General features: G+C 44.9%; 1 protein-coding gene and 1 non-coding gene across 2 annotated transcripts; both read left to right on the forward strand.

Moving 5' to 3' along the window:
• The first annotated feature begins 53 nt into the window (after positions 1-53).
• On the forward strand, positions 54-19,436 carry ipo7 (importin 7). The gene is made up of 24 exons (XM_014176040.3): positions 54-253; positions 4,921-5,002; positions 10,452-10,605; positions 10,736-10,894; positions 11,032-11,188; positions 11,566-11,655; positions 11,836-11,930; positions 12,283-12,367; positions 12,518-12,752; positions 12,938-13,014; positions 13,943-14,059; positions 14,279-14,368; positions 14,610-14,775; positions 14,933-15,093; positions 15,304-15,432; positions 16,035-16,101; positions 16,275-16,400; positions 16,509-16,606; positions 16,702-16,797; positions 16,940-17,160; positions 17,291-17,499; positions 17,855-18,061; positions 18,470-18,586; positions 18,716-19,436. The coding sequence occupies exons 1-24, from the start codon at positions 170-172 to the stop codon at positions 18,814-18,816; spliced, it is 3,123 nt and encodes a 1,040-aa protein (XP_014031515.2). The 5' UTR covers positions 54-169; the 3' UTR covers positions 18,817-19,436.
• Positions 13,566-13,741, forward strand: LOC123730859 (small nucleolar RNA SNORA23). The gene has a single exon (XR_006762311.1). It is a non-coding gene; the product is annotated as a small nucleolar RNA SNORA23 (small nucleolar RNA).
• Positions 19,437-19,463: the final 27 nt, after the last annotated feature.

Below are 19,463 nucleotides of genomic sequence, written 5' to 3' on the forward strand. Positions count from 1 at the left end.
AGTTCGAAGCGGATGTTCGTGTTGGAGAAATTTGGCGCTGATCTATCCGGGTACTTCATTCACTTCTTCCTTTCGCGCCGGTAACTGAAGAGCCGTGCGTCCATGTGCGCATTGACTGGGAATTCATAGACCACAGAAATACTGAATCCGAGCAATATCAGATTTAGCTATGGATCCTAACGTATTGATCGAGGCCCTTCGGGGTACCATGGACCCAAACTTGCGTGAGGCCGCGGAGAGACAGCTGAACGAGGTAAAGACTTGTGATGGTGGTGGTTGTGCCGCGGGTCGGGCCTCTTCTGTTGTGTCACACATCAAAGATGGAATGGAGTCCTCCTAGCTTGTGGCTATGGGAGACCAGAGTCAGTCCAGAACTTTGACAGATCAGATATTCTCTTCGACATATGTATTCACCGAAACGTATCAGACTTTTGACTTTACGGGTGTAATGTCAAAGTTTCGAATTATATTTTAACGTTAAGATCGGCAACTCCAAGCGAATCCACCCCGTATACCCGCAGCTGGTTCTTTAAAAACGTGCGGGAAGTTAGCATTAGCTTCCTTGATAATTAGCTGCTAGCTACGCAGTAAAAAGGCTTGCAGGACGATGCTTGCTTTTGGCCTAGTTGATGTATCATGTTTGAATCGTTGGAAAGACAAATTATGCCATTTAATATCAGTTTTGTCTAAACTAACTAAATCGTGCGATCTAGTATACGAATGTAGCTAGCGTGGGCTAAAAGTTTTAAAATCTGTGATAGCAAGTTTGCTAAGTGGCTCACGTGTCAGGTGTTTTTTTTTAATTTTACTGCTGACATTGCCCTGCACAGCAGTAGTGCTAACTAGCTAGCCCGTTAAATTTAGATAGCTAACTAAACTAGTTGGTCAGCCAAAATGTCACCAATCGGACGAATTGACAGGTGTAACGTTAGTTAGGAAAGTATGGTGATAAAAACTTGATTATCAATATAAATGCATGTCTAATATGGGAGTAGCTAATGTTAGATTATTATTTAGCTTGCTGGCGTTGCCTTTCATGAACGTAGCTAACTAGCAAGCTAACGGATATTTGCTAACTAGCTAGGTAGGTTTGCTTTATCGAACGCTAATTAACTTGCAAGCAATAATTATTAATAATAGCTACGCATTTAATAAAGGGTGTAGTAACGGGGCAAACGTTTTGTTTGTACGTCATTTGTGAAAGCCAAAGGGAAAAGTGAATGTTCGCTGGCTAGCGCTACGCTAGCAACCTTTTGCGGCTAGCGTAACATCAATTATATTGAGTCATTCGATGAGCTGTCCGCGTGCGCAGGTTCTTTCGGTAATGTTAGCTAGATATTTTATTTGGTAAGGTTATGTGCAACATGGCCTATTATCATTGTCTAGATGTCGACTTTAAATGTAAAATGTAGACGTGCCATAGATAACTAACATATACGGACGGCGTGAATTCTGTCACGGTCACATAGTTAGCCATGTTTCGCTCGCGACGTGAAAAGCTAGCTATTAGGAAGAAGTCTCTCTTGGGTAATTGTCAAGTATACTCTGGTCTGTTATCGACTATGCTATCCTTAGAACAATATATATACGGTGTTGTCATGTAACTGGGGTTTGAGTGAACTTTAAGTCGAGTTATGTCTGTGATATGTACATATTGTGTATAATCAGCTCGGACGTATTGTTAGCTAACTTTAGTTTTCTAAGAGTAGGCCTAGCAAGGCTCAAAAATAAAATGTACAACTTCACTCAACAATCTGAGGTAGTTGTTTTGTTTTTCGTGACATCAGAATATACGAAGTAAAGAATTTCTATCCACAGAACAAGAATGTGCAGTTGGGTTGTTAGATCTGAGTCATGTGTGGTATCCAGGGAGAGGTCTCGTAGTGCATTATCTATAGGGGGAGGAGGCTATTTTTCCTTGCTTACGTTTGACTCATCTGAAGCAGTTAAGCCTGAACAGTATTCACTTAATATAGCAAGTGATGTAAGGATGGGTGGGGCAAAGCATTGAGACCCATTTTCATTCACTTTTATGTGATCAATGATTCTGGAAAAAGTATGCTGCACTCTTGTGTATACTGGATATCTTAAGTTGTATCATTATTAGTTAGTGTCTAGAGAATAGGGAGAGGTGAACACTCACTGTTTGATGCAGATGCTGCAGTCTCAAATGACAGCCTGGATGTTGTCCAGAGCCTGGACAGGCCATGTGGAGGTCTGCATTCCTTTGAAGTGTGTTTTATGGGGGGGGGGGGTTACATTATATAATGTACCTGTTGCATCATGGGTTTGGCATCCTTGAGTAGCTGTATGTGTATTAGCTACAGCTAATGGAGCTCCATGCCTCAATATAATGGTTATATGGCATTACTGTCGTCATTCAATCAATCAAATGTACACTGCTCCAAAAAATAAAGGGAACGCTAAAATAACACATCCTAGATCTGAATGAAATAAATAATCTTATTAAATACTTTTTTCTTTACATAGTTGAATGTGCTGACAACAGAATCACACAAAAATAATCAATGGAAATCCAATTTATCAACCCATGGAGGTCTGGATTTGGAGTCACACTCAAAATTAAAGTGGAAAACCACACTACAGGCTGATCCAACTTTGATGTAATGTCCTTAAAACAAGTCAAAATGAGGCTCAGTAGTGTGTGTGGCCTCCACGTGCCTGTATGACCTCCCTACAACGCCTGGGCATGCTCCTGATGAGGTGGCGGATGGTGTCCTGAGGGATCTCCTCCCAGACCTGGACTAAAGCATCCGCCAACTCCTGGACAGTCTGTGGTGCAACGTGGCGTTGGTGGATGGAGCGAGACATGATGTCCCAGATGTGCTCAATTGGATTCAGGTCTGGGGAACGGGCGGGCCAGTCCATAGCATCAATGCCTTCCTCTTGCAGGAACTGCTGACACACTCCAGCCACATGAGGTCTAGCATTGTCTTGCATTAGGAGGAACCCAGGGCCAACCTCACCAGCATATGGTCTCACAAGGGGTCTGAGGATCTCATCTCGGTACCTAATGGCAGTCAGGCTACCTCTGGCGAGCACATGGAGGGCTGTGCGGCCCCCCAAAGAAATGCCACCCCACACCATGACTGACCCACCGCCAAACTGGTCATGCTGGAGGATGTTGCAGGCAGCAGAACGTTCTCCACGGTGTCTCCAGACTGTCACGTCTGTCACATGTGCTCAGTGTGAACCTGCTTTCATCTGTGAAGAGCACAGGGCGCCAGTGGCGAATTTGCCAATCTTGGTGTTCTCTGGCAAATGCCAAACGTCCTGCACGGTGTTGGGCTGTAAGCACAACCCCCACCTGTGGACGTCGGGCCCTCATACCACCCTCATGGAGTCTGTTTCTGACCATTTGAGCAGACACATGCACATTTGTGGCCTGCTGGAGGTCATTTTGCAGGGCTCTGGCAGTGCTCCTCCTGCTCCTCCTTGCACAAAGGCGGAGGTAGCGGTCCTGCTGCTGGGTTGTTGCCCTCCTACGGCCTCCTCCACATCTCCTGATGTACTGGCCTATCTCCTGGTAGCGCCTCCATGCTCTGGACACTACGCTGACAGACACAGCAAACCTTCTTGCCACAGCTCGCATTGATGTGCCATCCTGGATGAGCTGCACTACCTGAGCCACTTGTGTGGGTTGTAGACTCCGTCTCATGCTACCACTAGAGTGAAAGCACCGCCAGCATTCAAATCTGACCAAAACATCAGCCAGGAAGCATAGGAACTGAGAAGTGGTCTGTGGTTACCACCTGCAGAACCACATCTTTATTGGGGGTGTCTTGCTAATTGCCTATAATTTCCACCTGTTGTCTATTCCATTTGCACAACAGCATGTGAAATTTATTGTCAATCAGTGTTGCTTCCTAAGTGGACAGTTTGATTTCACAGAAGTGTGATTGACTTGGAGTTACATTGTGTTGTTTAAGTGTTCCCTTTATTTTTTTGAGCAGTATATTTATAAAGCCCTTTTTACATCAGCCAATGTCACAAAGTGCTATACAGAAACAAAGGCTACAACCCCAAACAGCATGCAATGCAGACAAAGAAGCATGGTGGCTAGGAAAAACTCCCTAAAAAGGAAGAAACCTAGAGAGGAACCAGGCTCTGAGGGGTGGCCAGTCCTCTTCTGGCTGTGCCAGGTGGAGATTATAACAGTACATGGCCGAGATGATCAAACGTTCATAGATGACCAGTAGGGTCAAATAATAATAATCACAGTGGTTGTACAGTGTACAACAAGTCAGCACTTCAGGAGTAAATGTCAGTTGGCTTTTCATAGCCGGTCATACAGAGTTAGAGACAGCAGGTGTGGTAGAGAGAGTTGGAAACACCTGTTCTGGGACAAGGTAGCACATCCGGTGAACAGGTCAGGGTTCCGTAGCCGCAGGCAGAACAGTTGAAACTGGAGCAGCAGCATGACCAGGTGTACTGGGGACAGCAAGGAGTCATCACTCCAGATATAGCACACCGAAACAAACTTTTGCAGCATTGTCATGTAATTTGCTTGTCAAGGAATCAAGAGGAATGCCATGCCACACTTTTGCTTACTTGCAAATAGTACATGGTAGACTTATAGCAATTCCCTAAAAAACGGGCACTGTCTGTATTATCCCTCATTGCGAATAGTTTAAGTTCAGTCATTTAAGCCTATACATCCAAATGAATAAAGCATATACATCCAAATAAACAAGGCAGGCACAGTGATCATACCCAGGTAAAATGGAAAAATTCTCTTGCTTTTAATTTTGTTTTTTTGGCTGCAGTTGGTAAGACAAACACATGGTTCTTGTTAAATGGCTAAAGATGTATGTTATACACTGATTGTTTTGATGATATGTAGGTCAAATACACATCAGTGTTTGATATTCATGCATCCTTTCCTGCTTTCATTTACAGGGTCACACCCAGGTGAATTTTGTGTCAGCTCTGCTGCAAGTCACCATGTCTGATCAGTTAGATTTGCCCGTCAGACAAGCAGGTGAGTTTCAGAGGATGGGTAGATGTTATTATTATGATGCTGTGGGGCGGGGTTCTGGGCTCTCTTGCAGATGGAAATTCACCAGAACTGAAAGGTGAGAAGAGTATCTACAACTGTAGCTCAAATGAACTGAGCACGCTTTCTCAAAGATGACCCCTGCCCTGACTGCCACAGCTCCCACACTGATGACACCAGTCATATTGTGAAGACTGACCAATTTCCCATGAACTTCTACATTTGTTCATCAAGATACACACATGATAGATGCAATCTTTATTATGCTACCATTGCAGGTTATTTTATCCTGTCCTACGGCATTGAGATTTCACACTTCTTTTAGTCTGCTAGGGAGCTCTAGTGAAATCTATAATTGCTTGGTCTGGACAGTCTGTTTAGTCATTGATACAGCTGCCTTTATTATAAAATAACATTCCACACGTTTGAGATGCTCTGTGTGAGGGACCGTTCATAGTAGAGGTCGACCGATTTAATCGGAATGGCCGATTTCAAGTTGTCATAACAATCGGACATCGGTATTTTTGGACACCGATTTGGCCGATTTTAATTTATTATTTTGCCCCAAAAATTACACCTTTTATTTAACTATCCAAGTCGGTTAAGAACACATTCTTATTTTCAATGACGGCCTAGAAACGGTGGGTTAACTGCCTTGTTCAGGGGCAGAACGACAGATTTTTTTTACCTTGTCAGCTCGGGATTCAGTCTTGCAGCCTTACAGTTAACTAGTCCAACACTCTAACCACCTGCCTTACATTGCACTCCACGAGGAGCCTGCCTGTTACGCGAATGCAGTAAGAAGCCAAGGTAAGTTGCTAGCTAGCATTAAACTTATTTTATAAAAAACAATCATTCAATCATAAACACTAGTTAACTACACATGGTTGATGATATTACTAGTTTATCTAGCGTGTCCTGCATGACATATAATGGATGCGGTGCGCATTCGCGAAAAAGGACTGGCGTTGCTCCATCGTGTACCTAACCATAAACATCAATGCCTTTCTTAATATCAATACACAAGTATATATTTTTAAACCTGCATATTTAGTTAATATTGCCTGCTAACATGAATTTCTTTTAACTAGGAAAATTGTGTCACTTCTCTTGCAACAGAGTCAGCGTATATGCAGCAGTTTGGGCCGCCTGGCTCGTTGCGAACTGTGTGAAGACTATTTCTTCCTAACAAAGACAGCCAACTTTGCCAAATGGGGGATGATTTAACAAAGGCACATTTGCGAAAACAGCATAATCGTTGCACGACTGTACCTAACCATAAACATCAATGCCTTTCTTAAAATCAATACACAAAGTATATATTTTTAAACCTGCATATTTACCTAAAAGAAATCCAGGTTAGCAGGCAATATTAACCAGGTGAAATTGTTTCACTTCTCTTGCGTTCATTGCACGCAGAGTCAGGGTATATGCAACCGTTTGGGCCGCCTGGCTCGTTGCGAACTAATTTGCCAGAATTTTACGTAATTATGACATAACATTGGAGGTTGTGCAATGTAACAGGAATATTTAGACTTAGGAATGCCACCCGTTAGATAAAATACGGAACGGTTCCGTATTTCACTGAAAGAATAAACGTTTTGTTTTTGAGATGATAGTTTCCGGATTCGACCATATTAATGACCTATGGCTCGTCATTTTGTTTGTTATGTTATAATTAAGTCTATGATTTGATAGAGCAGTCTGACTGAGCAGTGGTAGGCACCAGCAGGCTCGTAAGCATTCATTCAAACAGCACTTTCGTGCGTTTTGCCAGCAGCTCTTCGCAATGCTTCAAGCATTGCGCTGTTTATGACTTCAAGCCTGTCAACTCCCGAGATTAGGCTGATGTAACATGTGAAATGGCTAGCTAGTTAGTGGGGTGCGCGCTAATAGCGTTTCAAACGTCACTCGCTCTGAGACTTGGAGTAGTTGTTCCCCTTGCTCTGCATGGGTAACGCTGCTTCGAGGGTGGCTGTTGTCGACGTGTTCCTGGTTCAAGCCCAGGTAGGAGCGAGGAGAGGGACGGAAGCTATACTGTTACACTGGCAATGCTAAAGTGCCTATATGAACATCCAATAGTCAAAGGTATATGAAATACAAATTGTATAGAGAGAAATAGTCCTATAATAACTACAACCTAAAACTTCTTACCTGGGAATATTGAAGACTCATGTTCAAAGGAACCACCAGCTTTCATATATTCTGAGCAAGGAACTTAAACGTTAGTTTTCTTTCATGGCACATATTGTACTTCAACACTTTGTTTTGCATTATTTAAATCAAATTTAACATGTTTCATTATTTATTTGAGGCTAAATTGATTTTGATGTATAATATTAAGTTAAATAAGTGTTCATTCAGTATTGTTGTAATTGTCATTATTACAAAGAAAGAAAAAAAATAGTCTGATTAATCGGTATCGGCTTTTTTTTTGTCCTCCAATAATCGGTATCGGCGTTGAAAAATCATAATCGGTCGACCTCTAGTTCATAGCTTGTCCATGTGTCACACATGCCTCTATGGTAATGATGTGCAATTATATGGTAGGACGATCTGCTCTTGATCAGTGGCATATTTGACTTTTATTACATTTAAAAAGTGTGCAGTCCTCAGGTGGCTGCCAGACAGAGCCTGTCATTTTCAACCTGCTGCTAACCTCTACAGGAGCATATTAAATTGTGTTCACCCATAGAACATGATACTATCTTGCAACTTTGTCAGTTCTTATACATTGTAGTTTGCTTCAACAACACAATAGTAATGTGACTGCCTGGAGGAAGGTCTTACGTGGCAGCAGCCCATCCTGCCTTATGCATTGGGTGCTAATCTGTGTGCCTTTTGTCAAATAGATGACCTGGATATTTCTAGACAAACCTCCAGGAACTGGTGTGTTGAGCAGGAATGCTATCCTCCTTGTGACTGTGCTATTTGTCCTGCTGCACCTGACTCCGATTCAGACCGATTGCATTAAGTTAATGCAGCTGCAGTGGTGGAATGGGCTAGATCATATCTGGCATGCCATTGGGTAACATATGCTTAAAAGTTGGCTTGGCACCTCTCCCCAGGAGAGCCAAAGGAACTTCACAGTCAGCACTTTGGCCCGAAGTGCCGTGGTAATGAGGCTCATTTGCTGTAATCTGACACGCAAAGGGAGGAGCTAAGCAATTCCGTCACCAGCTAGCAGGCACATGCCTGGGATTCCCATAAAGGCAGTGAGATCAGACCCAGGTCCCTCTCCTATTGAGGACAAATGCCCTCCTGCTTATGACAGATAATAGCATTTCTTTTGTCATGGTTTGTTTTTTTCAAACCTGTCACATTGATATTATAGGCAATTGCATTATTTGCAATTTCAGGAATCATCTATTCCCTGCCTCCATGTGTGGGCTAGGGGGATGTTGAGTCTTGTTGTGTCAGCACTGACTGGCAGGATTATGACTCCCCAGCCAGCAGCACGGCGATCACATCTGTGTCAGCAGTCTGTCTGACCCCCCCCCCCCCGTCCACCGTCCACCGCCTCGCCTGCCCCCTATCCACCGCCTCACCCTGCCTGCAAGCCACTGACCTCAGATGCTCCATTGTGGCTCTGTAGACCAATTCACACCCGTACTCCAAATTCAGACTCACTGAGCTACAACACGAGAGGGGGAACTATTGCAAACCCCTAACTAAATTACACTTTTACACCTCTGTTCTATGACTCACTCAAGGAATTAGGCCTCTTTCTGCTGCTCTGCTCTGATTTTATCAGTTGAAGATGGAGGCAGAGATGTGAGCTGTAATTTCAGGGGGCAGATGGATGAATATTTGAGTGACTCCTTGCTTGGATGGGGAGTGCTAATGAACAGGACCATGCTAGTGTGTTGGGACTGAGAGGAGAGGTGTGGACTCTTAAAGGGGCCTAAAAGCACTCCTCTTACTCCCCCGGCCGACTGCTACTCCCTCTCAGCCTGAGCACATGAGAGGAGTCACAGTGAATGTGCTGGTCAGGAGATCTGCTGCTGCTATCTAGGCTGATGGACCCTTTCACACCGCCCAATGTCACACTGTCTCACTCTAACAATTTAGAGATCTCCCTGATGTAAAGGGATTTTAAAGAGACGTGGAGAATATTGTGCCACTTTAACCAGCTGCAATTCCTTAGGAATTGAAAGTGTTAAATTTAAACCTAATGATCAAAGAAGATTTTACTTCAATACCATAACATTTGCATTAATTAAATCTAAGTGGGTGGAATACCAGCTGTACATTAAGCCTGCCTTAGAATTACATACAGTGTATTCGGAAGTATTCAGACCCCTCCCGTTTCCACATTTTGTTATCTAACAGCCTTATTCTAAAATGCATTAAATAAAAACATTTCCTCAGCAATCTACACACAATGCCCCATAATGACAAAGCGAAAACAGGTTTTTAGAAATGTATGCAATTTCATAAAACTTATTTACATAAATATTCGAACCCTTTGCTAGGAGACTCAAAATTGAGCTCAGGTGCATCCGGTTTCCATTGCTCATCCTTGATGTTTCTACAACTTGATTGGAGTCCACCTGTGGTAAATTCAATTGATTGGACATGATTTGGAAAGGCACACACCTGTCTATATAAGGTTCCACAGTTGACAGTGCATGTCAGAGCAAAAACTAAGCCATGAGGTTGAAGGAATTGTCTGTAGAGCTGCGAGACAGTCTGTAGAGCTGGCCGCCCGGCCAAACTGAACAATCGGGGGAGAAGGGCCTTGGTCAAACCCGTTGGTCACTCTGACAGAGCCCTAGAGTTCCTCTGTGGAGATGGGAGAAACTTCCAGAAGGACAACCATCTCTGCAGCACTCCTTTATGGTAGCTTGGCCTGACGGAAGCCACTCGTCAGTAAAAGGCACATGGCCGCCCGCTTGGAGTTTGCCAAAAAGGACCTAAAGGACTCCCAGACCATGAGAAACATAAGATTCTCTGCTCTGATGAAACCAAGATTGAACTCTTTGATACCAGACAATAGCTGTGCAGCGACGCTCCCCATCCAAACTGACAGCTTGAGAGGATCTGCAGAGAAGAATGGGAGAAACTCCCCAAATACATGTGTGCCAAGCTTGTCATACCAAATAAGACTCCAGGCTGTAATCGCTGCCAAAGGTGCATCAACAAAGTACTGAGTAAAGGGTCTGAATACTAATGTAAATGGGATATTTGAGTTTATTTGTAATAAATGTGCCAAAATTTCTATACTTTTTTTTGTTTTATTTTATTTTTTGTCATTACTTTGAAGGGGGTACTATATTAATCAATTTTGGAATAAGGCTGTGATGTAACAGTGGGAAAAGTTAAAGGGTCTGAATACTTCCTGAATGCACTGTATGTAATCCATTTTTAATAGGATCTCTAAGAAGCCTGTTTTATATTCAGTCAGTTGATGGTCCCCCTCTCCCTTCCCTAGGGGTGATCTACCTGAAGAACATGGTGACCCAGCACTGGAGCGAGGGGGACGGCACCAGCACGGAGACGCCTGTCAATAACATCCCAGAGGAGGACAGGCAGTTCATTCGTGACAACATCGTGGAGGCCATCATCCACTCCCCCGAGCGCATCAGGTAACCGACCGCCCTGTGGCTGCTCAGCTCACTGCACAGCGCCGGCAGGGGGGGGGGGGGTATGGGGTAGAGGTAGCTCGGATCAACCAAATTGTCTTCCAACCATTCTCCGCTCTCTCTAACCCTTCAGAGTGCAGCTGACAACATGCATCCACCACATGATTAAACACGACTACCCCGGCAAGTGGACGGCCATCGTGGACAAGATTGGCTTCTACCTGCAGTCAGATAACAGCGCCGGCTGGCTGGGCATCCTGCTCTGCCTCTACCAGCTGGTTAAAAACTACGAGTAAGGACTCGTTGTTTTAGAGTGACCATGTTTGTGTCACAACCATTTAGGGAATGGGGTGCCATTTGGGACAGAGACCGTATTATAGAGCTGTTTGCTTTGTCTTCGGGTGGCTGATGTTTCTGTGTGTTTGACAGGTACAAGAAGCCGGATGAGCGCAGTCCTCTGGTGGCGGCCATGCAGATCTTCATGCCCATGCTGAAGGACCGCTTCATCCAGCTGCTCCCTGACCCCTCCAGTGAATCTGTCCTGGTGCAAAAACAGATCTTCAAGATCCTCTACGCCCTCTTCCAGGTACTACTGACCACATCCTTCACTCTCACCTTCTTAGAAGTTAACTGTATATATTAGTCTGTGTTGATTGTATAGGGAGTGTAGTGTACTTGTCTAAATGTGGATGTATAGCAATAGTGTCCAGTTATTTAGCTACTCCTTCCATAATACTGGTTTTGGAGATGGTCGATTATGATTGTCCTGTGGGAGGGCTGAGGACCATCTGGTCCATGTGGGCTGCTTCTTCTGCTGGCTGTGATGTCACTGTCATGTGGGCCACTGGGCAAGACCTGTACCCCATCAGCATGCCAGACTGCTCTGCTGTCTAATGTCCATTGGAACGACGACAAAGCTTTTTGAATTGAATAGACGGGGTTTCTCCTTTTCTCTGTCCACAGTATAACCTCCCCCTGGAGCTGATCAACCGACAGAACCTGACGGAGTGGATGGAGATCCTGAAGACAGTGGTGGACAGAGACGTGCCTCCGGTGAGGGCAGATTTACTGTGGTAGGGCAAGGAGGGAGCACATAGGTTGACTATGCAAATCAAGTAGCTCCCAAACAGATTAGCTGTAGTTTGTTTGCTTTATTTTATTGCTGCTAGTTGAAACAAAGCTTATTTATTTTTATATATATATTATTTTTTTTCCCCTGTCTGTGCCTCACAGGAGACCTTGCAGGTGGATGAGGACGAGAGACCTGAGCTGCCCTGGTGGAAGTGTAAGAAATGGGCCCTCCACATCCTGGCCAGGCTCTTTGAGAGGTAAGCCTACACAACCCACCCCAGCACACTGTCACTGATTCTACACTGAGTGTACAAAACATTAGGAACACCTGCTCTTTCCATGAGACTGACCAGGTGGAAGTGATAATCCCTTAATGATGTCACTTATCATTACCTGTCTGGATGGATTCTCTTGGCAAAGGAGAAATGCTCGCTAACAGGGATGTAAACAAATGTGTGCACAAAATTGGATAAACTTTTTGTGCATATGGAAAATGTCTGGGATCTTTAATTTCAGCTCATGAAACATGGGACCAAGACTATACATGTTGTGTTTATTTTTTGGTTCAGTGTATATTAACCTGTGAAAGCATCTTTAAACCCCTCTCAGGTATGGCAGCCCAGGCAACACTACCAAAGAGTACACAGAGTTTGCCGATCTCTTCCTCAAGGGATACGCAGTGGCAGCACAACAGGTGAGAGGCCAAGGCCGCTCTTGGCTTTGTCTGAGCTGAAAGATGTGTGATGCGTGACTGTGATTGACTGAGGGACAGAAGGTTGCCTTTCAGCTGTGTCTGTCTGCATTGGAGTCTGATCTCAACCCGAGGGAACTGATCTGTCTGTAGGTGCTGCTGAAGGTCTTATATCAGTACAAGGAGAAGCAATACGTGGCTCCCAGAGTCCTCCAGCAGACACTCAACTATATTAACCAGGGAATCGCACACGCTGTCACCTGGAAGAACCTGAAGCCACATATCCAGGGTATCATTCAGGACGTGGTTTTCCCCCTCATGTGCTACACGGACAGTGACCAGGAGTTGTGGGAGGAGGACCCATACGAGTACATTCGCATGAAGTTTGGTAAGCACCATTCTTGTTTTTGGCAATCAGAGAAATATTCCGTGGTGTTTGTCATCCAGAAGGAATGTCCTGGAATCAGAGAGACTGCCTGGAAGTGATCAGTTAAAATATTTAACTGTGTAAAGCTATTCTAACAAACCAATGCAATGTGCCATCTGATCTGCTGACTCTCTGTCCTGTCTCAGATGTGTTCGAGGATTTCATCTCTCCCACCACGGCTGCCCAGACGCTGCTCTTCACCTCCTGCAACAAGAGGAAAGAAGTGAGTTGTGGTTCTGATTTGCAAGCTGAGTCCTCCTGGTCCTGGCACGGTCAACAGCCAGCCATGATGTGATCCTGGTTCCATCCCAAATGGCACCCTATTCCCAATATAGTGCACTACTTTTTTCATTTTTTTTTCACCCAGAGCCCTGGTCAAAAGTAGTGCACTATATTGGGAATGGGGTGCCATTTGGGATGCATTCCCTCTATGGCCAAGTGCCTGTATTAAAAAAAATATATATATATTTTTTTTAAACTGGCCTCACTCCTGCCCTTATGTATGGCCTGGCCCACTCCTCCTTCCTGCCCGGCCCTGCTGTGGTTCTCATTAGCGCCCTGTTGCTCCAACAACGGTACAGAGCTGTTGGAACCGGTCTGTGGACGCGTCGAGCCAGGAGAACACTGGAAAACAAAGGAGCATAGCTGGAAGAAAGCACTACTTTAGTTGCTGTAGCTCCTTAGTCAGATGTGTTATGTATTACGGCTTTCTTTCTGTTCTAAATGTAAGGTGTTGTTTTAGCATGGAGGTAGTTCTATTTCGTTTTGGCTGTGGGTGAACGGGGTGTGTGGTGCCTGTCCATGTTACGTGCTGCCGTCTGGCTGTGTCTTAGTCTGTGCGGCAGTGCTCACTCCACAGCTGCAGCCATAGAGCCACTGGAGATCATAGTACTGACCTGTGACGTCTCTGACTCCTCACCACGGGCCAGCCTCCATACTCTCCCACAAAGTCTCCTGGTCTGCATCTCAAATGGCACCCTTTTCTCTACATAGTGCACTACCCCATGGGCCCTGGTCAAAAGTAGTGCAATATACATGGATTAGGGTGCCATTTGGGACATATCAAAGGTGCTTGATGTTAATGTTAAGCAGTTAGCCAGGATACACAGAGAAGCAGCACATTTGACCCTATGCATTTCTTTATTCTCTAGGTTCTTCAGAAGACCATGGGCTTCTGTTATCAGATCCTCACTGAGCCCACCTCTGACCCCAGGAAGAAGGATGGAGCGCTGCACATGATTGGCTCTCTGGCTGAAATTCTGCTCAAGGTGATTAACCAAACATCATCTGCTATCTCCTCTTTTCTAGTTAACCTTTGGTCTGACCAGGTACTCATCAGATGAGGTAGCTGACTCGGCATGTAACTATTTTGCCAATTTGTTTTATTACTTAAGTTTTACTTTATGGATCCCACTTGGCAGTCAAATATATTAATGAAATTCATGGTTATCAAAAATGCATTTTTCTTCCTCTCCCCCCCCAAACAGAAAAAGGTCTATAAAGACCAGATGGAGTTCATGCTGCAGAACCACGTCTTTACTCTGTTCCGCAGTGAGCTGGGCTATATGAGAGCCAGAGTAAGTGTCACGTTGCCAGATCATTCTGGCCCAGGGCTCACGTGGGGAGAAGGGGAGAGCATGTGTATCAAGAATATTAATGACAATGATTTGGTAAAACACCAGTGCTTTCTGCAAGTTCTGCTTTCCCTCATTGCAGTGGCTTTTCAACTCTTCACATCTTGATTGTTCTAGATGGAAATTCTAGGTTTAGGAGAATTCGGCAAAAGTATAGCCCGTTTGTTCTGGTGTTTCCCCATAGGCCTGTTGGGTCCTGCATTACTTCTGTGAGGTCAAGTTTAAGAGTGACCAGAACCTGCAGACAGCTCTGGAGCTGACCCGCCTCTGCCTGATCAACGACAACGAGATGCCTGTTAAAGTGGAGGCAGCCATCGCCCTGCAGGTTCTCATCAGCAACCAGGAGAAAGGTAGCTAGCTGTCTCTCCACTGTCAGACTCAGAAACACACCATAGGTGTATATGGAGTCTTTGCTGTATAACATTAATAGTTATGTTCTTCTTGAATCCAAATGATATAGCTGATTATCACTAAGTGCTCCTCTGTCATGTTTTTCCTCTTTCCTAGCCAAAGAGTATATCACTCCCTTCATCCGGCCTGTGATGCAGGCCCTCCTGCACATTGTGCGTGAAACGGAGAACGATGACCTCACTAACGTCATCCAGAAGATGATCTGCGAGTACAGCGAAGAGGTCACGCCCATCGCTGTGGAGATGACACAGCACTTGGTGAGGAGTGTGTGTGCTCAGTACCTGACTCATAAAAAGGCCCTGCGCAGGAAGTCGTCTTCCTTTGATCAGTTTATGGTTCCGTTTGTCAGCCATGGAGAGAGGAAATAAGGTCCAATTACCATCTCTCCTAGTTCCATGTTGGTCTGGTTTTAAAGACCCTGCTCTCAGGGAAACCCACTTATGGCTGTTATTCCCGTCTCTCCTCAGGCGATGACCTTCAACCAGGTCATCCAGACGGGGCCTGACGAGGAGGGAGGGGACGACAAGGCGGTGACAGCCATGGGCATCCTCAACACTATCGACACACTGCTCAGTGTGGTGGAGGACCACAAAGAGGTGAGTACAGCCATGGTGTCCTGTCCAGGGGGTGTACTTGTACATTAAGCTGCCTCACGCTACAGAAACAGGATGTGGGCTCCTGCCCTATTGGCCATTCTGGTTCGGACAAGGCATATTTACTTACAGCCATTCAACCAAACACCCACTCAGTACAGCAGCTTCCCTCCCAGCTACAGTCATAGTGCTGCCTGCCAACACACTTCCAGCTGCCCACCCGCTCCTGGAAACACGCTGTTCTCTCTTCAAAGTGCCTTGCAGGCTAATGCCTCTAGAAATAGCACTGTAGCGCTCTGCCCGTACGTCCGCTGACGCACAGGACCGTGGCGCTTGGAACCAGCCAAACCAGCAAATGTTGGTCAACAGTTAGATATGTCTTCTTGGTATACTACTCATGGTCGTTGGCTGTGTAAAGTAAAGCGATCAGCTGTTGACTTGTGTTTTTATCAGTGTGCCTACCCACAGGTATTTGGTTTTCTGGAAATGACTTGCACAATGAAGTGATCAAATCTACTCTTGCAGCACCACATGTATGTTCATGGTGAATCTCTGTGCGTGTGTGTTCCAGTGCTCTAACTAAATGAATGGGGTTTCTGTTTTAGATCACCCAGCAGCTGGAGGGTATATGTCTGCAGGTGATTGGCACCGTCCTGCAGCAGCACGTCCTGGGTAAGTCTCCCTTGCTCTTCCTGTCCCACCACATTCCAACCGGGTCCTCCCGTCTCTCTGACACGCGCAAGTGGGTGAGGTGCCTAGAGTCATTTACGTGACTAGCTCACTCTGGGGGTTGTCCTATATTTACCTCTCTGACACCCAGCCTGTGTGTGTGTGTTGATTTTCAGAGTTCTACGAGGAGATCCTGTCTCTGGCCCACAGCCTGACCTGCCAGCAGGTGTCCCCACAGATGTGGCAGCTCCTCCCCTTGGTGTTCGAGGTCTTCCAGCAGGATGGCTTTGACTACTTCACAGGTATACTGCTCACCAACCTGCTAGTCTCAACGTTGCCTGTTATGGTGATTGGACTATTATATAGACACACACACACTATATTAAATGGGGAATGTGACTCTATTTCAGACATGATGCCTCTCCTTCACAACTACGTCACGGTTGACACAGACACTCTCCTGTCTGACACTAAATACCTGGAGATAATCTACAGCATGTGCAAGAAGGTACAGTAACTTACAGCCGCTGTGCAATGTGTTCACACATTGGTTGTGTGTATTTTTGCTGGTGTGAACAGGTTGATAATCTGTTGTCCATGCAGGTTCTGACTGGTGATCCAGGTGAGGATCCAGAGTGTCATGCAGCCAAGCTGTTGGAGGTGGTTATTCTGCAGTGCAAAGGACGCGGAATTGATCAGGTAAGCGTCTGGCTTCTACACTAAATCTTGTATGGCTACGACAGTATTCAATCTTATTTAAGTGTGTTGAATATCAAAGTAACTGCTTTTGAGAAGCACTGTACTATACATTCACCTTTGACTTCCTTTGCCGCTCCTGCAGGTTGTTCCTTTGTTTGTGGCGGCTGCGCTGGAGAGGCTGACGAGGGAGGTGAAGACCAGTGAGCTGAGGACCATGTGTCTGCAAGTGGCCATCGCAGCCCTGTACTACAGCCCCCCTCTGCTGCTCAACACCCTGGAGAACCTGCGCTTCCCAAACAACACTGAGCCCATCACCAACCACTTCATCTCCCAGTGGCTCAAAGACGTTGACTGCTTCCTGGGGTAAGACCATGAAAGATGCTCACGTTTAATATATTTACAGCTCGTCTGGTTTCTATGGTCCCCCATGTAGTTTGATATCAAATAGAGAAAAAAACATGTGCAGTAAGATATATTTAATGTTATTCCCCAGGCTCCACGATAGGAAGATCTGTGTGCTTGGCCTGTGTGCTCTCATTGACTTGGAGCAGAGGCCTCAGGCTGTCAACCAGGTGGCCAGCCAACTGCTTCCCGCAGCCATCCTGCTCTTCAACGGCCTCAAGAGGGCCTACGCCTGTCAAGCAGAGAATGAGAATGAGGATGAAGATGATGATGAAGATGGAGAGGAGGATGAGGAGAATGGTACAGCATTTTTTATTTTTTTTATTTAACTAGGCAAGTCAGTTAAAAACAAATTCTTATTTACAAGGAACGGTGGGTTAACTGCCTTGTTCAGCAGCGGAACGACGGATTTTTACCTTGTCAGCTCGGGGATTCGATCGGTTACTGGCCCAACACTAACCACTAGGCTACCTGCCACCCCAAATTTGTGCTATCCTCTGGAATTTGTGCTGTCCCATTGTCACGCCCTTATTTAATCTTCCTACTATAGTAAATAGCTAAGATACAGCGGCAAGGAGCACTTCATTGGTAGATATTTTGAGTTATGTTAGTCGATTTGATCAGTAATAAATTAATCCATTGTGCCTTTCCTCAGTCGAGCTGGGCAGTGATGAGGATGACATTGATGAGGAGGGCCAGGAGTACTTGGAGATGCTGGCCAAGCATGCAGGAGAGGATGGGGATGATGAGGACTGGGATGAGGATGACGCAGAGGAGACTGCACTGGAGGGCTACACTACAGCTGTAGATGATGAAGACAACCTGGTGGATGAATACCAGATCTTCAAGGCCATACTACAGAGTAAGGAGACCACCTTTCAGACACACAAAGCTAGTGATGGGTCGTCAAGTTAAGGACACAAATTTGATATAAACAGTGAATAAGTGTTTACACTCAATCAATAATATTACGAAACATATTTGTGAGGCCTGTTATTTACAGTGCATTATTAGTACAAGCTCTTCAGTGATGATACGATGAGTCGGAACGGGACACTGGGTCAGGGTCACGTTCTGTGTCTCTGGGTTCAGTTCCCCACAGCAGCGTGTTCTTCAGTTGAAGACATTGAGGCATTTGTTTAAAAACACAATACAAACGAGATCTCGGTATTGAAGATATGAATGCAATATGTTGCATTTTTTTTATGCTTAAGTGTAATTCCTACCTAAAAGGGGAGGGGGAAAAAACAACTGTTTTTCTCCAACTCAGATATCCAGACCCGTGACCCAGCATGGTACCAGGCACTCACACAAACCCTTGATGAGGAACAAGGAAAACACCTTCATGACATTGGCACACTTGCAGACCAGAGACGGGCAGCACATGGTAAGTAAATGTATCCCCGTCATACAATTAGACAGCTGTTAATTTTTATTTAATCGTTTTAATTTCATAGGAAATAAAAACTTTCCATGTTTGGCCTGTTGTATAATTGCCCTATTTTCTTCATTCTAGAATCCAAAATGATCGAGAAGCACGGCGGATACAAGTTCACAGTGCCAGAAGTGGTGCCAACTAATTTCAACTTTGGAGGCAACGCTCCAGGAATGAATTGAGTCATCCCTTCTCCCTTTTATTACTCTGACTGATTGTAGTGAAGTGAAAAAAGCTTGTGTTGTTCCCTTAACTAGTGGTTCCAGAACTGGTTCTTCTCACTGACTCTTCAATCTGACTATCAAATTGGAAATAGCACCAGAAGAAGTGGGAAGGCAACCAAATGCAACAAATGGCTGGGAAAACAAACCAAGAACTTGAGCTGGAAGCAAGAGAAAAAGAAGCTCTAAACAACATTGTCTTCTGGGATCCAATGTGGAGGATACTAGGACGGGGACTTCCTTTTTTTTCTTCCCACTTAAACAAAACGGGAGGGCTTAACAATTTGAAATTGATAACGGGACTAAATGTTTCATCATTTTCACTGTTTTGGCCAAAAGGCTGTGCGTGATAAGATTATACCTCTGGCAGTAGTGTTGTCTACATTATTTTCTGCATTAACAAATTCTCATGTTTGTTATGTGTATATACAAGCCAAGGTTCTTGATTTTTAAGTAGCCTTGCAAAAACAACCAGAGGCATTTGTAAGGTGTCAAGTGTATTCATATGTAGCATATTGGATACTTCATAGCACTATGTGATGCCTGATCTCTGTAAATTAATGACTAGCACTTTCATATTGTTCAGGTCTCCTAGCCTTCTGTATCAG

Source organism: Salmo salar, chromosome 26 (genome assembly GCF_965601325.2).
Source record: "Salmo salar chromosome 26, fSalSal1, whole genome shotgun sequence".
Taxonomy (NCBI): Eukaryota; Metazoa; Chordata; class Actinopteri; order Salmoniformes; family Salmonidae; genus Salmo; species Salmo salar.

What these genes read in the sequence shown, in the direction of transcription:
- ipo7 (XM_014176040.3), top strand. Translation starts at nt 170, where the DNA reads ATGGATCCTAACGTATTGATCGAGGCCCTTCGGGGTACCATGGACCCA. An exon ending in TTTGCCCGTCAGACAAGCAG is followed by an intron (nt 5,003 to 10,451) that starts GTGAGTTTCAGA and finishes TCCCTTCCCTAG; the next exon opens with GGGTGATCTACCTGAAGAAC. An exon ending in CTGGCCAGGCTCTTTGAGAG is followed by an intron (nt 11,931 to 12,282) that starts GTAAGCCTACAC and finishes AACCCCTCTCAG; the next exon opens with GTATGGCAGCCCAGGCAACA.